Source organism: Symphalangus syndactylus, chromosome 2 (assembly GCF_028878055.3).
Source record: "Symphalangus syndactylus isolate Jambi chromosome 2, NHGRI_mSymSyn1-v2.1_pri, whole genome shotgun sequence".
Classification (NCBI taxonomy): Eukaryota; Metazoa; Chordata; class Mammalia; order Primates; family Hylobatidae; genus Symphalangus; species Symphalangus syndactylus.
The window spans coordinates 82,861,685-82,885,542 of record NC_072424.2 but is presented as its reverse complement, the minus strand read 5'-3'; the positions used below and the strand labels follow the sequence as shown (position 1 = coordinate 82,885,542).

Here is a 23,858-nt window from a genome sequence, read left to right as displayed (position 1 = left end):
GGATTATGTGTATTTTTCTTTTAAGGTTTAAAGGTTTTCCATATTCTCTAAAGTACAAAAAGCCCTTCACATTCAAAGAAAGGTGAATCATACATGGTTGTACAAGAATGTGAATATACTTAATAATCAAAAATGGTTAAGGCTAGGCATGGTGGCTCACACTTGTAATCCCAGCCCTTTGGGAGGCTAAGGAGGGAGGATTGCTTGAAGCCAGGAGTTCAAGAGCAGCCTGGGCAACAAAGCAAGACTCCATCTCTATTTAAAAAATAATTAGCTGGGCATGGTGCACATCTGCAGTCTAGCTACTCAAGAGGCTGAAGTGGGAGGATCGCTCAAGTCCAGGAATTTGAGCCCACAGTAAGCTACGATTGCACCACTGCACTCCAGCCTGGGCAACAGAATGAGACCTCATCTTAAAAAAAAAATGGTTAAGTTAGTAAATTTTATGTTACGTGATTTTACCAGAATTTCAAATAAAATAAAAAAGAAGAGTCATTAACAGATCATCAAAAAAATAAATTATCCAGGTGTAGAGAGGAAAATAAGTTTGATTGTGGAACTGGCCAATTTAAAGAACTCAATAGTTTTACCAAATGGTTTGTTATAGTACATCAATACTGCATTCATGGTTTGATAAATCTACATTCGTATTTTAGATATTTGGTACTGATAAAATTTGCCCTTTTCTTTTCAAATTCTTTATTAGAAAAAACTTGTAGAAAAAATTCTAAAATGATTTCTTCAATAGGCTTTGAATATTTTGCTTCAGACCACTCTTCTGACCACATGAAGTATGTGTCTTTATTCACAAGCTTGCACAATCCCTGCTGGACAATTCTGAGTGATGGCAGCTCCCACCTTTCCTTCTTCCTTCACTTAGACTGCATTTATTCAGCATCTCTATTGTTGGAGTAAGTTCCATGTTAATACTCACCACTGAGGATATGTTAATACCATTTAACTTATGCTCCAACTGATGTAAAACACTGCCTAAATGGCCTTTAATCCTTTCACTTAACTTAGTAAGAACACACATCATAAAAAATCTCCAAAACCCATCATAAATGCCAATGTTATATGTTTTATTTTTAATCAAGTAATATTTTTAAACCTCAACATATCCATAATTGACAGAATAAGACATTAGGCATGAAATGAGAATATAAAACCCAGAGTGTACAGAAAGGCAAACAGTGCTTCAGTCCCTCCAGATGACTGCACGTGAGTGAAATGCATTCCAAACATTTACCCCTTTTTTGTCTTTTAAAAACATACAGTTCAAGTGTTTTTATTTTCACTTGTAAACAACATGAGTCAAAATGGACAATGAGGTAATCTAAATACTACACAGGATAATTTAAAAACACTAGATAAAACACCATTATTAAAGACATATAAAAATCAGGGTTCACTTTGGTCTCTAGTATGGTTAGAGTTGTTAATACCAAAAAGCAACACATACTAATTGAAGCCAGCTTGGTGGTAGGTGCCAGTGGTTGATAGATGTGATTCAAGAGGTAGTCAACACCATCATTTTCAAGCTGGTAACTCTCACAAGTGTTAAGCCACAGATGCATTAAATATCATAATACTTCTCACAGTACAGTACTTTACCATAACTTGCAGCTTTGTTCCAAGTATAAAACTTAAAAATGAATCATAGGTCAACTTCTCACTCTAACTGAACAATTAAGACACAGATCACACAACCACCACATCTTAAAGAGGCTGCTGACAGCTATGTAAGACAGAGTTTGATGCTTTTACAAGATGTTCTTCTCTAAAACAAATCTCATTAAGACATCTAGAAAATTAAAGTCAGTGCAGCTGCACTTGTACATACTTTCCCAAATTTTATAACCAAAGGGGAAATACACATATATATTTTATGATAAACATTTCTTAGAGAAAACAGATAAATTAATTTAAATTAACTTTAAGACTTAATGAGATTTCCCATGTCCTGTATAATTCATCTTATAGTGAATGTTACAACGTCTATTAACACTTATGGGCTCCTATTCACAAACTAAATACAACCAGCAGTAACTTGGGGCCGCACTGGTGCAAAATAAAACTGAGCCAGAATAAAAAAAGTATCAGCAATATTGGAGGTGGACTGATGCTAATAACATGACATTTCTTGATCTTTTTTCTTACATTGCACGCTAAACTTCCAAGTTATAAGCAGGTAAAAATCTTTCTAAATCTTTCAACTGCAAAAATACATCCAAGGCCTTCTAGTGAAGACTAGAAACCCAAGTATAAAAATGTTTTCATTATAGTCTGCCATGTAGCAAATGATTAGCTTACAGGGCTAAGAGACTGGCAATGCATCTTGTTTAGGAATTACATTTGTGTTGACATGAGGGTGAGGTCAAGAGATAACTTAATTCACAGACCTGCTGCCCCACCATTAGTAATCCCTGCAAAGTGATGCTTCACACATACCCTTTTCCCTCAACAGCTAGTAATGGCATTGCATGTTCATTCCTTGGCAAGCCAGTGCTAGTTAATTATGTGCCTGGGGCTATAATGCTGCAATATGCTTGGCTTCAGGGCAGCACAGACAGTAAATGAAGTACACTGGCATCTTTTAAACTCTTTGCCTAGCATGAATACCTGCATACACCAACCCCTCTCCCTGCTACCCCTTCCAACCTCCACCTCTGGGCAAAGTGATGCTTCTAAGACTGCTTCCGTGTTCTGTTTTGCTTAAGTTGAACAGTGCCCATAATTCTTTAAACTAAATACATGATTATTTTAAGGAAATGTTTGGCGACTTTGCTAACTAAAACGAGATGCTTCATTATTCACAAGTGTTTGTCAGAAACATGCAGTTGTGAATTGCTATTTATAATACAGATAAAAAGGTTCTGTACCAGAGAATTATCAGCCACCTGTAAGGCTGGAACAGCATACATACAGGTGTGCTAAGCATCAACTATGAGGTAGCCTTTTGCTGTAAACAGAGTAATATTTTACGTATGTAAATGAACAATGTGTTCACATCAGTGATATTCACATATGCACGGAGTTGAGGGAATCTGCTTTAGAGGAGTTTTCACATGAAATAAAAATAGGATAACTGATATCTGATATTCAAAAATTTTGATCTGTGTCAAACTCAGAGGTAGTTACTATCATCAGTACATAATACTTATATAAAGGTATAAGTTATTTGGTTTGTTTTGAGTAAGCAGGACTGTAGACTAGTCTGTAAAGAAACAACAAAAATATTATATGGTATGTTCCCTGAGCAAAGTTCTTTGTCCTGAGTATGTTATGTTATAGTGATAATATTCTCATATAAAAAATAAACCTCAACTTTCAACCATAAGATAGGTTTGGTATATGCTCTTAGTTTAGTCTGGTAAGATGATGAAAAGGATTTCAAATTGCACCCATAAAGACCATAGTTCTCAAGTGTTTCTATTTTTTTTACCATGATTTTAGCTCTGAATTTCTTTTTGTAAACAGGAAATGTCCAATTTTGAAGTCCATAATTTCCTATTTCCATAAGGTGAAGGAACTTTGGTTTGAATTTTCAAAGTGACTTATCTATCATGTTTTGCATTTTTACTGTTAACCTGCTTATTATACCTGCTAAAAATTGAGCAATGCTTATCATGTTTTGCATTTTACTGTTAACTTGCTTATTATGCCTGCTAAAAATTAAGCAATGCCACTTTGATTTGTCTACATAATTTAAATAAGTTTGAAATCCTCACATAAGGCAAGGAAGTACTTCTCTACAGCTATATCACATTCAATATCGTCAAAGGTAAGCTTTGCATCACAGCACACCGATACTTCAGTGTATACCACGCAGATTCTCACAATCACTGTTGTGAAATTCAAGCTGAGTTGTAAAGGACTGGCAACCCAACCTGAGGCATTTTCTTCTTACGGTGGCTTGCTGAAACAGCAGCAACTATACACGTCTCCCATGACAGGACAGGTGGGAGAGGAAGTAGAAACTGTTCAGCAGAATATGTCTCATTTGAGTCATGCTATTTTTATTTAATTATCTGAGCTTACACCAACAGGCCCATACATTATAATTATAATGCTTAATCTTATTCCCAATATTAAGCACTATAATTAACTGGTACCTTCTTGCAGATGTTTCAGAAATTTGCCCATAACATCTAGAGCCAGGATGACCCCAAAATAATTTTTTTTTCCATGACCGAAACCTAACGGGACCAATACCATGACTGGCCCCTAGCCAGTTTATCACTCTAACTGAGAACCAACCTGAGAAGATTCTCCCTGGCACTGAATGTTCATCCTGTATCCACCATATAGGTTACTTCAGAATAAGCATTGAAGATTAACTTCCATAAGATCAAAGTTACTATATAAAATACTTCTAGCTCTCTGGTGGGAGAGGTTTCGTACCTCTGCCCCAGGCTTGTCACTCTTGTTAACTGCCATTAAATGCTGCACTTTTTCATATCATTCACAGGTCATATATATTGGGCAATTGTGAACATCTACTTAATTTTAATTCTCAACCCCAGTATTTAATTCATTTGTGTGCTGCTTGTTTTAGAAACAAGTTAGATAACTCTCCAGGAGGAATAAAAACAACCACCAAAAATATATGCCAAACAATTGGAGTTCTCTAAGGTCTTCAGCAGTAAATGAGGAGGGCTCCCTGCTCTAAGCAATGGGTAGAAGATTGACTTAGCCAAGGGAAGCTGCTGTTGCCACACAATCCCATACAACCCTCACAACATGGAAAAGGTTACAAGAAGCTGGTATTAAAATACTACTGAAAACAAGCCACTAAGATTATCCTCCCCTTCATTTCTCTTAATAGGCATCTAATTTTACAATCAAACCTAGAATTTAAAACAGTGAAATATCGGCACAAATTACACATTCATTGTCTTTTCTGGAGTTATGTTATCCCAGAATCAAAAAAGCTTATGGCAGTCAGAGGCATATGAAGTTAAGGTACTGCCTTCAAAAAGGGGGAAGAAAATTACTACTACAGAGATTTCAAGAAAAAGAGGCAATCCCAAATTTGGGAGAACTGGATGTCTTAAAAACCTTTAGTACCCCATAATTGGCAGCTCTGAGATCTGAAGTATCCTTTGGTTCACACAAAAGGTAACAGTCATGTTTTTATTTTTATATAATATAAAAGAAGTGGTACTTCAAGAAAACTCCAGTGGGTTAAATTTAAAACTATCTATAATGCTTCACATGGGTTTTCAATTCTTGGAAATATCCAATTATATGAGAGAGGGTGTGTGCTTTGATCTATACACAAATATATAAAGACAAAGGCTCTTTATATATGTGTCTACATTCCTATATAAAAATCCTCATGTACACACACAGACTCAGGCTCTCTCCCTCTCACACATGCACATATTGACAGACATAGTATCTTATTCTCTGAATTAACATAAAACATGACACCCTGCTCAAATGTAATTTGCTTAGAGTGATTTGTCTGTTTAAAAAATTCACAGTTCCCCAATAGTAGTTAAAATCCCAGGTCAGCTACTGCTTGTGAAATACTGTTCCCCTATACTTGCATGAGGTAGACTTTGCAACCGGGTAAAGGAAAGAACATATGAAGAAGACCTGTTATGTCTTTTTCCTTTTTTGAACTGAAGGCCCCTTTTTGCTTTGCTCTTCTGGTGCTGTAGATGACTTCGTGGAGGAAGCTTCTTGAGGTGACCTGCCTGAGCGTTCTGAGATCTCTGCCCTAGCCTCCTGAGGAAACGGTGGTGATGTACAGCCATGCCCGCCTCCCACTTCTCGAGGGAGAGTTGAAGTGCATGGCTGGGATTCTGCTTCCTGTCTTCCCTGAGAACTCGCGGGTGGCTGTGCAACATTTTTATGTGGGCAGTTTGCCACCATGTGCATGATGCTCTGACAGTAATGGCACTTCTTTGGCTGAGGAGGTAGACTACATTCCTTAGCATGATGATCAAGGCCACCACAGTTGTAGCATCTGCAAGGAAAAAAGATGAAAACATCTTAGAAGTAGGCAGCATGTATCCAAAAACACATTTTAAAATGTGAAAACACACAAACTATCAATGAGATAAGCTTATCTTAATGTGCCTTCTTAAAAGCATTTATCATTGTTTATACTGATTACACTGTTGGTTCAAAGACTATCATCACCAAAATGTTCTGGTGAGGTTAAAAACTTAGTTGTGTGAAACACAACTAAACACAGTGAAAAACAAGAGTATTAAAACATGTAAGAATATTTAATCACTTCCATATAGAAAGGATTCCTTTAAATTTGACACTATCTGATTATTTTAAAAGAACCATTTAGCCCACTAGAGGGCAGCGAATATTCAACAAAAAACAACCAGTCAGTTTTAAAAACAAGAGTGTAGAAATACAGCTGTTGGAATGATACAAAGTGGCAATTCACTCAGAAATTGGCAAAATTTTAGACCAAATTAAATTTTAAGAGTTTAACACTTCTTTGAATGTTAATTATTTTGACTGTAGAAACCAGCTAAACTGGAAAATTCTTTTCCTTTGTATAAAATTAAGTAATGCAGTGAAATTTGATATATAAGAAAGTCAGTCTAGTCAGAAAGTCAGGATGATATCTGGCAAATTACTAAGTAATTTTAGAGCAATAGAGTAAATGTCTGAATCAGAACAGTGCTAAAAAAAGAAAGCTTCTAAATACTTAGATTGAATTAATAAAGGTTCATGCTAGTTCAATGATGAGAAAAGTTAACTTTCTTTTCTTTTTGTAAGAAATTAGCTTTCTTTTAGGGTGATCTCTTTTAAGTTAAAATAAATGGAAATCCATCCATAATATGTGAATGCACACTGGGGACATGGCTTTGCATTAGATGTTTGAAAGTTCAGCTTTTAGCTTGGCAAGGAAAGCTAAGCAAGAAAATTTTTTCAGAGGTACATTTGTTCAATCAGATTTTCTTCTAAAATTTTACATTAAAAGTAACAAAAAACCATAAGTGGAACTAAGAAAAATTTATATTTACCAAAGGTTTTAAATCTGATTTTAAATACAGAATTCGTTTAATGACTTGTCTCCAAATGAAATATTTTAAGAGCTTTCTATTTTATTTTCCAAATACATTTATGACTCTATAAATCTCATTTATGAAGCACAAAGAACAGGTTTTATATATATATATATATATATATATATATATATTTTTTTTTTTTTTTGAGATGGAGTCTCACTCTGTTGCCCAGGCTGGAGTGCAGTGATCTCGGTTCACTGCAACCTCCACCTCCCGGATTTGGGCGATTCTCCTGCCTCAGCCTCAGGAGTAGCTAGGATTACAGTCATGTGTCACCATGCCCAGCTAATTTTTGTATTTTTGGTAGAGACAGAGTTTCACCATGTTGGCCAGGCTGGTCTCGAACTCCTGACCTCAAGTGATCTGCCTGCCCCTTCCTCCCAAAGTGCTGGGATTACAGGCCTGAGCCACCGCATCCAGCCAGGTTATAATGTGTTTAAAAAATAATAACAAAATGTGTTAACTAGCTGGGTGGCGGTGGCTCACGCTTTGTAATCCCAGCACTTTGGGAGACCGAGACAGGCGGATTACGAGGTCAGGAGATCCAGACCATTCTGGCCAACATGGTGAAACCCCGCCTCTACTAAAAATACAAAAATTAGCTGGGCATGGTGGCGCACACTTGTAGTCCCAAGCTACTCGGGAGGCTGAGGCAAAACTGCTTGGACCTGGGAGGCAGAGGTTGCAGTGAGCCAAGATTGTGCCACTGCACTCCAGCCTGGTGACAGAGTGAGACTCCATCTCCAACAACAACAACAACAAAAGTGTTAACTGAGAAAATTGGCTTAAGTCCAGACTCACAACAAAAAATGAATTATGATGACTTATATTTGTATGTGTGTGAGAACATCAAACTTAATAATTTATACTACCTTATATTTCATAGACAAACTACTAATGTACTAACAACCTACTAAGCAGTGTATATAGGATATTTAGTATTTTATCTCCTGGGATAAATTAAACAGTGAATTTTTTAATTGGCAAAAATTAGGGTAACTATTGCCTGCTTCTCCAGTTAGCAATATTACCTTATATACTTTAGAATGATGAATTTATAAGATGGGCTTTTATTCTTTGCAATGATTAACAAGTATTTACCTTAGGACAGACTGAATCATATTTTCAAAAAGAGAAAAAAAAACAAGAAATCACATGTTGTAGTTAAATTATTCATTGTATAATTACGTATCTTAATAAAGTATTACAGAGCAGATTTAATATTGTCAGCCATATGTTCTAAGAGAGTGTAAGATTAAATAATAAAGATTACTTACTAATGCTTAAAATTCAGGTTCTCAAAATAACAACACTCAAAAATGACATATTTGAAAAATATAACCACATTACTTATAATAATATATTTTCCCACACAGTTCTCCTCTACAATAGATAAGTGAATTCTTAAATTAAATTTTCCCATCTATAAAATATCTTCTTTTGAATTAAATTCACTTCCTTGAGGATAACTTCCATTCAGGAGCTCATTTTCAAAGAGAGAAAATAGGTTAAAGGCTTCAGTAATAGGGCTGGCTCTCCTGCGGACACATCAATTTTATCAGTCACCGTGGTATGCACTGTGTTATCCAATTCAGGAAACCATTTTGCCCACTCATTGACCAGGAGCCTGATGTCAGTATTCTACTTTCACAAATGGGATCTTCAATTACCCTCTATCTGTGCATTCACCATTAGATTTGGGCTATAAAAGTTATTTTTAAGGATGCCATATAATTTTGGTTTCCTTACATTTTGACCTGCATAGTTAATTTACCCCCTTGGCTTTTCTGATATGTGCTATCATTAGGCCAGACTTTCTTCCACATTGAAAAGATTTGCATTTAGTGTCTATGTGCTTAGCCTTAAAAGGGGGAGGAGTGGTATTTATATTCTCTTCTATTTAATCATTCAGTGTCAATCACTCTTACTAAGAGTACAGATCACTCTCCATTATGAAACCCCTTCCTTCCCAAGGGACTGACACCAAAATAGAAATGTTCAGCTACCTTGCAGCTCACAAATTATACCACAACTATATACTCCATACAAGCTATACATGATTTTAGTCCCCTTTGTTCACCCTCCACACTGTTCCACATCAGTTTGCCTTTGTAGTTGGAATGAATTTTACATTGTGATGTGAGCATAAAAATATCACGTGTGTCCATGTTTAGCTACATGCTTAAGAAATATAAGGACATAGTCTCACACAAACAATGTATAGTATACAAAGAAAACTATACTCATACTTTATTATATATTCCCATAGTCCAACATAAAAAATAAAATTATTCATGTTAAGTACTTTATTAAATGCTGAATCAATGGCACAAAGGATATTTTCTCATGCATTACAAATAAAGATAAAATAGGCCAAGTGCAGTGGCTCACGCCTGTAATCCCAGCACTTTTGGGAGGCTGAGGTGGGCAGATCACTTGAGGTCAGGAGTTTGAGACTAGCCTAGCCAACATGGCAAAACCCCGTCTGTACTAAAAACACAAAAAATTAGCCAGGTGTAGCGGGGCACACCTGTAGTTCCAGCTACTCAGGAGGCTGGGGTAGGAGAATTGCTTGATCCAGGGAGGCAGAGGTTGCAGTGAGCCAAGATTGCTCCACTGCATTCCAGCCTGGGCAACAGGGCTAGACTCTGTTTTAACAAACAAATAAAGATAAAATAAACAAAAATGTTTGGTTTAATCTTAGAAGGTTATCAAGTTCATAAAATCATTTTATAAATACTGTAATTCTAATGAGCTAGCATATTGTACAAGTAGTATTTCTTCTTTAAGGAACGTTTAAAGATAGAAGATAATTAACAATCAAACCAAAGTCAACATTTTTGAGACACTATCAAAATAAGATTTATAATTTAAGATTTTAAGGCCGGATGTGGCGGCTCACGCCTGTAATCCCAGCACTTTGGGAGGCCAAGGCGGGCAGATCACGAGGTCAGGAGATCGAGACCATCTTGGCTAACATGGTGAAACCCTGTCTCTACTAAAAATAACAAAAAATTAGCCGGGCGTGGTGGCGGGGGCCTGTAGTCCCACCTACTCAGGAGGCTGAGGCAGGAGAATGGTGTGAACCCAGGAGGCGGAGTTTGCAGTGAGCTGAGATCACGCCACTGCACTCCAGCTTGGGCGACAGAGTGAGACTCTATCTCAAAAAAAAGAAAAGATTTTAAATGAAAGAATGGCAACAATGGATAGAATAGAGGCACTTACGATGGTTAAATAAATAAAAACAAATTGTTTAGACCTTTAGAACTATTTAATTATATTCTGAAGTAATTACATGAGTTTTTAAAAATCAAGTCCAAACACCTACACTAGTTAATATGAAAACATACCCAAATTTCTGAGGATTTCATCAAAAAATGAAAACTCTGATTCAGAAATCAGAATTTAGATCTGCTATGACCATTAAAAATGTTTGCATTTTTTGATCCAAACAACTGAATAGGCAGATTATATTTTCAAATGATATCAGCAATAATGGAGCTGAGCACAGCAGACAACCACTAGGTTAAAATATAGACCTTAATTTTTAAATAATATTCCAATGATGTAAATGAAAATATTCATCAGTTATATATTCCCCCTTGATCCTGACAGTGATGAAAAAAATTGGGAAGAGGGGCGATACCACAGAGGAAGATCCAGATTTGCCTGTCTAAAAGTATAATGGAAAAAAATGTATCTTAGGATTCTTCACAGTACTTGAACATTTTAACTTAATAAGAATTTATATGTAAACTCAAATCCACATTCTGAGGGTCTGATGGGGGCATTAAGGATAATTTTGACAGTGATCTGTAAGCTTCTGAAGGGGAAGGAATTGTTGAAAGATAGTACATAAAGCAATATCAGGAACAGAGAAAAGAGTAGAAAGAAGTGCAAGCTTTGGGCAGGAAGAAGGTACAAATATAGAAAAGGAATTACATAAAAATTCCTGGGAAAAACAGACCAAAAAAAGGATTAATAAAGTTTCCAAATGGGAGGTAGAGGGGCTAAAGAAAAGTCACAGATTGAAAAAAATTACAGGAACTAAATTGAAGGAAAAATAACTGATTCTTTGAAGAGATCATTTTAAACCTTGATGCAGTTCAACTAAAATCCAGAAATGATACTAATAACATTCCTCAGCTGTATTATTTTTTATTCTAGTATGTTTTAATATTTGTTACTTAATTAAAATGGTGTGCCAATCAACTGAACACATGGAAGTGCTGGATCACAGCCAGCTGGTGGTGAGGAGGTAGGTGGGCAGAAAGGTTATTAGAGAACCACAGAGAGCTGACAAGCAAAGGATCCAGAGCATATTTATGGAAGCAATTTGCCTACCCTGTACCTCCTGAAGGTAAGAGGGGCAGATCCTGGAACCAACCTTCCAGAAGAAGGCCCCATTTTGTTCTGACTGATTCTACACAATCTAAATAAACATTTGGGTATTGTTTACTCACTCCACAGGACTAGCCCCAAAATACCAAGAGAGGAGTTAGGAAACTTTGATGAGTCACGGAACTAGTAAGTCTCTTTAATAGTGTACATGTCTTCTGACCTCTATCAACCTATACTTTAATGAATTAGTTTCTTTTATTTCATTCTTCTCATAACCAAATTCATAAGACTGTAAGCCAGTTAAACAATAACAATTTTAGTAAAGTTAATTTTTATTTAAGTATGTTTTCCATACTTAAATTTTTATATATTCTTTCTAAGTACAGTGGTAAAAACATGGAGTTTTCAAAAATAGTTGGTGATACTGATGATTTATGTTCTTTTAAAAAGTTTCCTAGATAATAAATACACATTTAACACCAGAAAAGTTTTCATTTGGATCTTCTGGAATATAGAAGCCAGCATCATGCCCCTCTATTACCTTAATCATGCTAAAAACAAAATATTCTATATACAGAAGGACTAAACATACTTTAACATACTTTTAAGAGAATTAAAATGGTAATAACAGAAATAATAAACAGGTTCAATTCACTGAGAGCTTACGAAATTCCAGACACTGTGCTAAAGGTTTTTAATGTGTTATATAATTTAATCCATCCCCAAAGCCTATGAATTGGGAACTACAATATCTAAATTGTATTGATGAAGAAATTTAGAGATTATCTAGAAGGGAATTTTAATTGAAAGCAATTAAATTTCACTTCCATTTTGATTACATAAAAATGTTATACCCAACAATATCGATGTAATTTTATTATATATAAGTCTAAAATATCTAGGATCTTGAATTTAAAACACTAATACACACACACACACACACACACACAAGAATTGAAGTAGATTTTTCTTGAGACTTTGTTACTGGGGAGGTCAGTGTCTTTCTTTGAGCATCCCATCTATAAAACAAAAGACTGGGAGTAGTCCAGTCCAGATTCTTTACACTGCCAAGGCTGAATTTTCTTTTCATCTGTCCTATACTTTACATGTTGAAAAACTTGGTCTAAAAATTTGTGAATACTTTTTCTATTCTTTTTAATCATATGTTTAAGATTATAAATTGGAATTTTAAGCTGATATGCTATATGATCAGTGCTATCAAAGTGACTCAATACAATTCCAGTCAAAAGAGAGAAGATGGAAATTTTAGTTAGCCCATTAAATCACACTGCAGTATGAATGATTTATTTAGGCTCTGAAATATTGCAATCAGATTCTATTGGTTGGAGTGAATGTAAATTGAGACTGCCTCTCTTGGAGGACAATTTGACAGCATATTTGAAAATATTAATACACATACTCTCTGACCTAGTAACTCTCACTCTAGGAATTTGCTCTACAGGAATATTCACTGACAAACACAATGATTCAGGTACTAAGATATTAACAACAGCATTGTCCATACTGGTAAAAAGTTAGAAAAATTAAATTATAATAATAATGCTAACAATAACCAATTGTTATTGTTAAGCTATAAACTTGTTAAAATGAAAAATAAGTTAAAGCCACATATACCAAAAAATATTTTGCAGATAGAATAATGAAATAATTTTTTTAAAAATTGAGGTAAATTTATATGTATTGACATGGAAAGATCTCCAAGACAAATTGTTAAGTAAAAAAAGCAAACCATGGCATAATACATAAATACAGTATGATCACATTTGTTTCAAAGACATTAGACATGATTATAAGTAATTATGTGCATTTTCAAATGCATGTAAAAACCGGCCGGGTGCAGTGGCTCATGCCTGTAATCTCAGCACTTTGGAAGGTCTAGGCGGGCGGATCACAAGGTAAGGAGTTTGAGACCAGCCCAGCCAACACAGTGAAACTCCGTCTCTACTAAAAACGCAAAACTTAGCCAGGCGTGGTAGTGCGTGCCTATAATTCCAGCTACTCGGGAGGCTGAGGCAGGAGAATCGCTTGAACCCAGGAGGCAGAGGTTGCAGTGAGCCAAGATTGTACCACTGCATTCCAGCCTGGGTGACAGAGCAAGACTCTGTCAAATGAATGAATGAATGAATGAATGAATGTAAAAACCACTGGGAGAGAAGACAGTGAATTGACAAAGAGTGGTTACATCCAGGGAAAATAGTACGGTGAAAGGGCATTTCATTTTTCTTGAGACAAGGTCTAGCTCTGCTGCCCAGGCTGGAGTGCAGTGGCGTGATAACGGCTCACTGCAGCCCAGACCTCCCAAACCCAATCATCCTCTACCTCAGACTCCCTAGCAGCTGGGACCACAGGTATACACCACCAATACGTGTGTGTGTGTGCGTGGTTTTATTGGTAGAGATAGAGTTTTGCCATGTTGCCCAGGCTGGTGTCTAACTCCTGGGCTCAAGTAGTCCCCCCCATCTTGGCCTCCCAATGTGCTAGGATTACAGGCATTAGCCACCATGCCTGGCTGGCATTTCACTTTTACTCTGTAAATTTTTGTATAGTTTCCTTTTTAAATAACAAGAAAGAACTGATATATTATTTGTGTAATTAAAAACGAAAAAGAGAAATTATAATTATAAAACTCCATTGCCATTTTGTAATTGACCTTCATTATTATTGTTAGTCATCTGACAGTGAGCCTGTCTACCAGTGACTCAGAACCATTTTGAAAGCTTTCAAAAAATACTAATGCCTTGGTCCTACTCTAGACCAATTAAATCAGAATCTTTGAGCACGATGCCCTAAGCATCAGTACTTTTTAAAAGTTTCCCAGGAGATGGTGATGTGCAGCTACTTGAGAACTACAGCTATTAACAAACTCAAGTGTTGCACTGACAATCTTACCACTATATTTCCCACTATAAGGAATGTGGTTCAAAAGAGAATAAATCTCTCAAAACAGTTTTCAACAGGTTACTCACTCATGCCTCAGAAAGGAAAAGAGGGGAGGGATGGAAGGAGGGAAGAAGGAAGGGAAAGAGAAGGAAAGAAGGGAGTAAGTGAGGGAGGGAAGAAGTGTGTGTATATATCTCTTATTTCCTTATTGAGAATGGATCCTTGAAATTTCTGGTTGTGATGGCAGAAAAGCTCCTCAACCTTTTACCATCACTGATCCCTGGAAGGCACACACTGCAAAAACCTACTGAGTTTAACTTCAGATATGGTTTCTCTGTTCAATTTCTAATTTATCAATCAAGAACAAGTTCAATATATACTTGTGTCATCAAAATGGATGATAACTTACAGCTTTTTTTTTTTTTTTTTTTGAGACAGGGTCTTGCTCTGTTACCCAGGCTGGACTACAGTGGCACAGTCAGGGCTCAGCATCCCTCAGTAGCTGGGACTACAGGTGTGTGCCAACATGCTTGGCTAATTTTTTTTTATTTTTTTATTTTTTGTAGAGATGGGCTGTCACTTTGTTACCCAGTCTAGTCTTGAACTCCTGGGCTCAAGTAATCCTCCCACCTTGGTTCTCCAAAGTGCTGGGATTAGAGGCATGAGCCACTGCACCCAGCAAATTTACGGCTCCTTAATCAATAGCTACTTTCCCTAAATTTCACCATCATTACCAATTAACAATTACTGATTTCCCATAATAACTCTTTTAATTCTCTATCTTCTATTGCCTACATCTAAAATAATTTTGAACAGCATATAAATTTTTTTAGCATGGACATGCTCTTGCAAACGTTTCTCCTCATGGCCAAATTCTGTTTTTTTGTTTGTTTGTTTTGTTTTGTTTTTTGAGACAGGGTCTCACTCTGTTGCCCAGGCTGGAGTGCAGTGGCACAATCTTGGCTCACTGCAACCTCCACCTCCCAGGTTCAAATGATTCTCATGCCTCAGCCTCCTGGGTAGCTGGGATTACAGGTGTGCACCACCACACCCAGCTAATTTTTTGTATTTTCAGTAGAGTCAGGGTTTCACTATGTTGGCCAGACTGGTCTCAAACTCCTGGCCTCAAGCGATCTGCCTGCCTCGGCCTCCCAAAGTGCTGGGATTACAGGTGTGAGCCACTGCATTCGGCCTCTGTTGGCATTTAAATAGAAAATTACTTTCTTGTCAGTATAAATATAATAACAAGATCTCTGCTTTTTATAAAAATGATTAAGTATGTTATTTTTCAAAACCCTCATATCTAAACTACACTGTGCTTAAAAGAATGCCATTAACAAGATAACTACTGCTCACTCTGTTTTCCATACCTAAAGAAAAGGAGGTCCATAATAGATAGTATTTAAACCTATTTAATCAGACCACCCTATGGGTAGGTGCTCAGTATTATTAAATAAAAAGCAAAATTCAGTTAGCATAATTGCCATTTGGTTCTTTCTGTTGCATAATAAATCGTGTGTGTTTGGAAGGCTCTGTATTGTCCAGTACTATTCAGCGTAACAAGCAGGGATCAGCCTGTGGTCTCATGGAACCAAAGTAAATTCAAACTCTGAACTGCTGGCAGTGGAAATGAATACTCTATGTCTCCCCTAAAGCTCAGTGTTCAGACCAACTAAACTAATTTTTTAAAAAATTTATCAACTACTGTTCTAACCTCTTTTATCATCTGATTATATGATGAGAAATTAACTAGATACATTGTCTGTTAGTGGATTCAACTGCTTATAATATTCATTTAATCATTTTCATAGAATCAAATGAAAACCAAATGGAGAAAAAAAATTGAAGAATATCTACTATGTGCACAACTTTGTATTAGATGCCAATGAAAGGTATGTGAATAGTTAGCTGGATGGTTAAGATTTACACATTTTATCTCATTTAATATCTTCTCCTGACTGGTTTTTGGATTGTCTTATGTTTATTAGCCTTTAAACACTTTCTCTGATTAATGCTATCAACTATCTCATAACATCAGTGAAAATGCACCAAAGTATACTGAAAACCAGCTAAAATACAGTAATAGCTCTATTCACAAACCTTTCATCATCTTATAAAAACAAGAAGGTAAGAGGAAAAATGTGGGGAATGGGTATGTAATGAATGGTGGTGCAGGTCACTGAGAAATGGGGATGAAACATGTAGCAGTTTTAAAAGCAAACAAGACATGGAAGGGGAGAGAAATCACTGGAGGCATGGGGGCAAAGGGGAACATTTTTCATATAAGGGCACTTCAATCAGGCATAGCTATAAACCAGACATTTTTATGTATCATTCCATTATGTTTAAAAGTACTTGGTAGATTCTGTGTCAAATCAATGGAACAATAGTCATTTGATGAAAGTTTTCTACTTTGTACTGTAACTTGAGAAGGAGCATAATAATGAATTCTAGGTCACAAGTTAAAACTTTATTTCAAACAGAAATGTTATCTCTCTCTTACATGACAAACAACATCTCAGACAGATAATCTGTTCTGGCTAATGGAAAAGTTTAAAAAAAAGAGAGAGAGAGAAAGATGTACTCAAACACAGATAACTTCATGCTTTCCAATTTCCTGGGAGTAAAAGCAGTTTGTTATGAAATAGGACCCAATCTCACATGCAGTGGGTACTCGGCCAGTGCTGCTTTCAGAACCCAAGACAACTAAGAAGGAGCGTCCAGTTCAGGAGTAACACACACACATATACACAAATAAATAAAAGCCACACGCATTTTTGCTGTTGTAGTGTTGTAACTATCCTAACTGCAGGTTTACATTCATCCTTGTTGGAAGCAAGGTCAGTTTATCGACTCTATTTGGTCTTACTGACCTTTGAGTTAAAGTGTTTTAAAAGGTTAGTACTACTATCAATTATGAAAGGAAGAGAAGACGTTCAATGTTTAACTTATCTTGAAATGGTTAAAATTAGGTGCTTGCTTAGATGGAAGAATCAGATTATAATATACAGTCTGGAAATGTTTGTTCATTTATTAGAGCAGCCTTGCCGAAAACTTAAAACCATCAGGGCTGCTTGCTTTTTTCACCAGACTACTTCAAATTCACAGTGTCAGAGGTGTGACATCTGCTGTAAATAAGCATCAGCTAAGCCTGAAGAAATACAATTCCACTAGAGCTTTGTGTCAACTCTTACAAATATTTTTTTTCTTCTCATCGCATGATTTCTTTTAGGCTTTGGTTCTGCAGCCAGCATTCTTTTTATCTATTAATACAATATTATTTTGTAAGTCATTCTAAAGTCATATCTTTCATATATATATATATATATATATATGTAAAATGTCTTACTATTAGGACATATGACCAGAGCACAAGAAATTTTAAAAGAAGAATTTCATCATGATTACCTGATAAGTGAGGCAATAATTTGTTATCTAGAGAAGTAGATGTAAATGTCCAAACAATATATAAAAGAATTTTAACACCATATTAAAAATACTTTAGGTATACAAAATAAGGACTACAAAATAGTGACTAGCTCACATTTTATCACATACACGTCTCCATTAAAACACAGAAGGAAGAGAGAACATGAGAAATTCCAAAGGAAAGAAAGGCGTATAGAAGTCAAGAATCAATTTTGGTGGCATGACTGATGTACTGTACATACAAGATTAGATAACAGCTTCAAATTTATACTGGTTGTTTGCAAGCCAGGGGCAAAAGGGCGCTAGATTAAAAGATGTTACCCTAGTTTTTTTAGCAAAGTAAATATCTTCTGGGTTACTCAAAGCTTTGAAGTTACCTATGACTGGGTTACCTTTGATGCAACTAACAATGCTGGTAGAATCTGAGTTTTTAATGAAGACAGAATGTTAAAACACCTTTCTATTGGTGTATAACTGACTTACTACTGAATTACTAGCACTTACTACTAACTACTAGCACTTCGTACTTATTAACTAATTATTATTTTTTGAGACAGGGTCTTGCTCTGTCACCCAGACTGGAGTGCAATGGCACCATCACAGCTCATTACAGCCTAGAGCTCCTGGGCTCAACCAATCCTCTTGCCTCAGCCTCCCAAGTAGCTGGGACTACAGGTGTGTACCGCCATGCCTTGGCTAATTTTTGTATTTTTAGTGGAGACGAGGTCTCACTATGTTGCCTAGGCTGGTCTCGAACTTCTAGGCTCGGCTCAAGTGATCCACCTACCTTGGCCTCCCAAAGTGCTGGGATTACAGGTGTGAGCCAGAATACCCCCAGCCCCCTGAATTATTACATTATTGAATTAGTAATAAATATTAATAATCTTTCCATTTTGACAATGTTTATATGAATAGCATTAAAAATATTTATAGAGGGCCAGTGGTCTTAGAACACAGTGCCTGGTATGATTCAACCAAAATGTGTTCTCAGTATGAATTCATGTGCAAGAGCCAAAAGAAGACTGTCCCAAGCCATCACCTGTCTTGATAGCTACACAGCAATCAGAAGGAATTAAAACCATTTTGCTCAAGTCAGAAAGGAAAGGCTTCTAATGATCAGTAAGTTTGGTCTCCCATTCCAGCACCAGCTACCACTGAGGAAAACGATGAAGTATAAATGAGAAGTAAATGACCTCTGTCCATTTCTCCCTCTGGCCCAGTTGGTCTTCCAGTGACACACTATATATTGCCTTTTGCCAAGAATCAGCAGTTCTTCAACCGTTCACCATGTACGTAAGTAAAAATTGAACAAGGAAAATTGCTACCATGTTCAGATAACCTCCTTAAACTGTGATATTATCTTCTCTTGTGTAGGTCTTACTTTAAAAATTAGAGCTCAAGATAAAGTCTTGTACGGTGTTCTTGGCCTCATGGCTACTTCCTTTCCTCCTCCTTGCTGATTGAGGGTGCCCTTCGTGTCATAATCTTTTTATGACTAAAGCCTGATGGTCAAGCTGCTAAGACATCTCTACAGATCTTTTCTCTGATCACTGATCCCTTAAGGGGTCTTGTCTTCCTATTTGAACATTTCAAGGCTGTGACCCTGTGAATACACAGCCACTGGTGGAGGTAAAATCTGAAGGTAAGTATGGCAAGAGCAGTTGAATCCCCGGATAGAACCAGATTGTTTATACAAGTCCAAATATTCTTAATAACTTCTAATCATTAGGGCTAGATTCTACATGTTAACAGATTTATTTGCACATATTCTGTAAGCCAAAAAAATGGCTTTGTTATGAGTACAGTTCCTTAAGTATTTGAATGACGAGTTTTCATCTCCTTTGGTCACCCTCTAGATTTGGCTGGAGGAACTTTCCATGAAGAACTTGGCTTATTCTCTTAGTAGAACAAGAGAAACAAAGCCACTGAATATTTTTTTCTAGATTTTTCTTTAAAAAATATTGAATGATACCCTGACTGGTGTGGCAAAAGGAGGTAAATTTGGGCAATACTTGAGCCTTTTATTCAAAAAATATATTTATTTCAGAAAATACACATTTAAAAATACAATAGCTACAAATGGCAGTGCTATTTACCACTCTGAATGTAAAGTTCTCTTTATGTGTTTGACATGTAATTTGAATGAATGCAATATATGTGCGGGGGAAAGCTCTGCTTCAGTGGAAAACATCTGGAACCCAGCTTCTGGATTATCTGATTCTGATTCTAAGAGGGTTATTTTATAGCTCTTTCCATGACTGATAACTGATAGAAATACAACATCATTTTTCTTTACAGAGGGGCAAATTCTACCCTGGAGAGTGGAGAGTCAACTGATTTCCCTTCCCCACTGTGGAAGAAGCCAGTTTTGGCTTCATTTGCATATTCATGTCAATATACCTGATCTACAAATATGTCTATTCTTTGATTCTCCTTTGAACAAGTTAAAACATTTGGTTCTCTCACTTAACTGAGTTCAATAAATTCTTTAACACTTATTCATCTGATATTTGCATAAAAACCATAATGCTGCCTTTTTTGAAAATTATCCTTTAACATACAGTAAATATGCACCACAGAGCCACTACATGAGATGCAAGAAACATTTATAAGCACTTTTAGGCACCGAGACTTCTAGATCACCAACTAGCTTTAACACTGAGTTATTGGACCCAATTTTAGTTTTTTTGTTTCTTCTCAGTGCTTTTGTTCTTCCTATATCTTGAAACATTTTGATCTTTCATAGTATTGGGACTTATTTCTAACTACACTAAAAGATAAAATAGTTACAATATAATTATTATTATAACTATTATATTTAATAAGACATATTGAAAAATAGAATTCTGAAAAAAAATTTTTTTCAGACTGAGTCTCACTATCTTGCCCAGGCTGGATTGTAGGGGTTATTCATAGGCGTGACTGTAGCACAGTGCAGCCTCAAACACCTAGCCTCAAAGGATCCTGTCAAGTAGACATGTGCCACTGTGCCCAGCAAGTGATGATAAAATAGAGAAATAAATCATTGCTGTTTTATTATCCTTTACTTTACCTTTGTTTTTTTTTTTTTGTTTTTTTTTTTTTTTTTTTTTGAGATGGAGTCTTGCTCTGTCACCCAGGCTGCAGTGCAGTGGCGTGATCTCGGCTCACTGCAACCTTAGCCTCCCAGGTTCAAGCAATTATCATGCCTCAGCCTCTCGAGTAGCTGGGACTACAGGCATGCGCCACCATGCCCAGCTAATTTTTGTATTTTTAGTAGAGATGGGATTTTACCATGTTGGCCAGGCTGGTCTTGAACTCTTGACCTCAAGTGATCCGCCCTTCTCGGTCTTGCTTAAAGTATTGCCTGATCTCCCAAGAATGTAGCAAAGACATTGGGACAGTGTTTTTAATAATCTTTTTCTTTTTAACCTTACGTTGAACACAGCTGAGAATTCAGAAATTTTCATTTCTGTCCATAATGGCAGAGAGAAGATGAATAAGAGCATAAATACAAAAAGATAACTAGCAGTACTCTAGACTCTAATGATAATGATGAATTGTATAAACTAAATCTCAGAGTATGAGCCTTTATATAAGACAAATAAATAAATATTCACTGAATCAATGAGTAAACAATATTATTTCTAAGGACAAAAAGGAAATTTGTTACCCAGTTAGTCATTCAACAGGATGTCCTCATGCAATATTTTTGGACAAAAATTTTTACTAAAAGAACACATGACAGTATTTTACCTTTTATGAGGTTTGTACTAAAAAATTTACATAAGAAACCATACATAAGAAATATGGCTCATAAGTGGACAAATGCTTAAGGCACTGACTGAAAGGAAATAACATAGAAATGAAAAAAAATCAATTGAATTGATCATTCTAATCAATGTCTAAAAATGAAAATGTTTTGTAATCATAGGCTAAAGAAAATGACCACCTTCTTAGAAAATTACGAGCCCTGAAAACTTTCAAAAGTATTTCATTTTGAGGATGTAAATGCAAGAACCACCAGGAACAATAAGCTGGAACCTCTTAGAAATGTATTTGAAAACTGAATCGGTATTTACAAAATAGGTATGTTCCAGGATCATTCATGCACAATTACTTGCATTCAACAGAAATCACCCATTATGAAAATTAGTATCTTCATACCAGAAACACATGCAAGAAAAATTTCAGTTTGTTAAATTCTTGCTAATTTCCAATGCAGTTTTTAAAGCAGGCTTTGATTTATATATTTGTAAATTATTTGTAATGTCACTTAAAAATATATTTTAAAACAGTCCGTTGGCGTCAAATGGTAACTGTTGCTGACAACTGTTCTTCCTGGTATAGCAATGGCTAATAAAATGTAGATTTTGTTAAATGCTGTAAGATAGAAAGTGTTGTGTCTTTTCCAAAAATGACATAATCAAAAACAAAACAAAACAGAACAATGACACAATCATAATTACTGAGAGCGAGAGGGATGACTTTGTAAAGGAGTTGGCCTGGCTGCAACATAGTACTTAAAAGTTATTTTAAAATGAGTAAGGTTTAGGCTGACTCTGAGAGGCCTGCCTCCAAGTCAGCCCTGCTCCGCAAGAAGCAGTACTATTTAAGAAAATATTCCTGTCTAAAATAAATAAATACATTAGAATAAAAATAAAAATAAGTAAGGTTTAAATAGATGCAGAGGTGGGAAAGAAAATATGCCAGGCAAATAAATGGCCTGAGTATAACACCGAAGTAGAAAAGCAGAGGACATGTTTAGGAAGGCAAGTTGGCTGGCTTGGAAAAGAAAATGGAAATGAAGACTACTGAGCAGAATATTAAATATATTTTACAATGTAATATTTTTAAAACTCTCATCTTACAGTAGAAAAAAGAACCCTAAGTTTCAAAGTTTATGTACACATTGTTCATGACCTCAAATCTAATATAAAAGGGAATCCAGGATTTCAGCCTGTAACTCAGGTGGTGGTCCATGATAAAACCACCTAATCTCTCTGGGTTTCCTCCTCTATAAGTAAGCTTCATACTTCAAGAACTCATTTTTAAAGATGAACATAATTTCCACTTACTTCATTTGGTTGCTGTTGGTCTTAAATGAGATACATATTTTAAAATGTTTTGTTAATTATAAAGCTCCATATATAAATGGTAGGTGAAATTTCTCCACCAGTGTTAAGACAATTCATGGTAGATGAATTGAAGCCCTCATGAACTGGGGGGTGGGGGTGGGGGGAACGAGAGCAAAAACAAATAACAGAAGAAGTTTAAAATATTTTTCTCTTTACAAGAATGCTAAAGAGATCAAACTAAATAGCCCAATAATGATATAATATATGTATACATCTTATGAATGCTCCATAATTAATTTCTATTTTCCATTCCTTATCTACTGGAATTTTCTTGACCATCTCCTACTCTTCCATTTTGATTAGATATTAGTAAATTAATTTGCTTTGTTGCAGATGCCATGCATTTCTTCCTGTATGTAGCTCACTGTCTAAATATTTAATATTTTTCTGCTTTATCCCTTGGAGTCCCTAAAAATCAAATTGCAGGGTAACTTAGTTTATGTAAATTCTATCGGAAAATTTGCAGATAAAATGATAAAGTAGACTATCTTTGTGTTGTACAGTTTTAAGTACTGGGAATTTGCTGACTATTCCTATATTCTAGGGACTGTTCTTTCATCTGGTTTTCAGAATATTAAATTGGTTTTCTTTCTACCTTACTGATATCATTTTCCTATCTTGTTCTCAGTACCTTTCTAGAGTCACCAAGATCTACACTTATATTTGTCTATCAACTCCCTTTTGAAAAATTAATCAACTTCCCATATACAAACTACTTTCTTTACTCTGATCACTCACAAATTATTTCCACTTTTATGTTTTCTTGTAATCTCACACTCAACTCATCTCTTCAAGGTCATTTAGACCCAACCCTAGTTTCCAAATCTCTTCCAATAAATTCTACATTTATCACTGCATTCACAGTGTTTACTGGTGTAATACCTGGTTGGTTCAAAGAAATGGAAAAAGCACTATTGAAAAAGTCACTATATTTTGGGCTTTAAAACATCATGCTTACTGGAAGTCAATTCTCCTAAACCCATGAAGTCATCTCAGTTTCCTGTCTATTTGGGAGTAGATTGCT

General features: G+C 35.8%; 1 protein-coding gene and 1 long non-coding RNA gene across 9 annotated transcripts in view; both read right to left on the bottom strand.

Annotated features, from left to right (window-relative positions):
* Positions 1-1,061: 1,061 nt before the first annotated feature.
* Positions 1,062-23,858, bottom strand: part of LIN28B (lin-28 homolog B) — a 152,100-nt gene continuing 129,303 nt past the window's right edge. For all 8 annotated transcript variants that reach the window (XM_055260188.2, XM_055260199.2, XM_063619997.1 and 5 more), the window contains one exon: positions 1,062-5,977. In XM_055260188.2, the coding sequence (XP_055116163.1) occupies positions 5,608-5,977 (370 nt within the window). In that variant the 3' untranslated portion in view covers positions 1,062-5,607. The remainder of the gene's footprint in view (positions 5,978-23,858) is intronic.
* The window catches only part of LOC134732869 (uncharacterized), a 46,831-nt gene continuing 32,571 nt past the window's right edge, over positions 9,599-23,858 (bottom strand). The window contains exon 4 of the long non-coding RNA XR_010116394.1: positions 9,599-9,694. This is a non-coding gene — a long non-coding RNA (uncharacterized lncRNA). The remainder of the gene's footprint in view (positions 9,695-23,858) is intronic.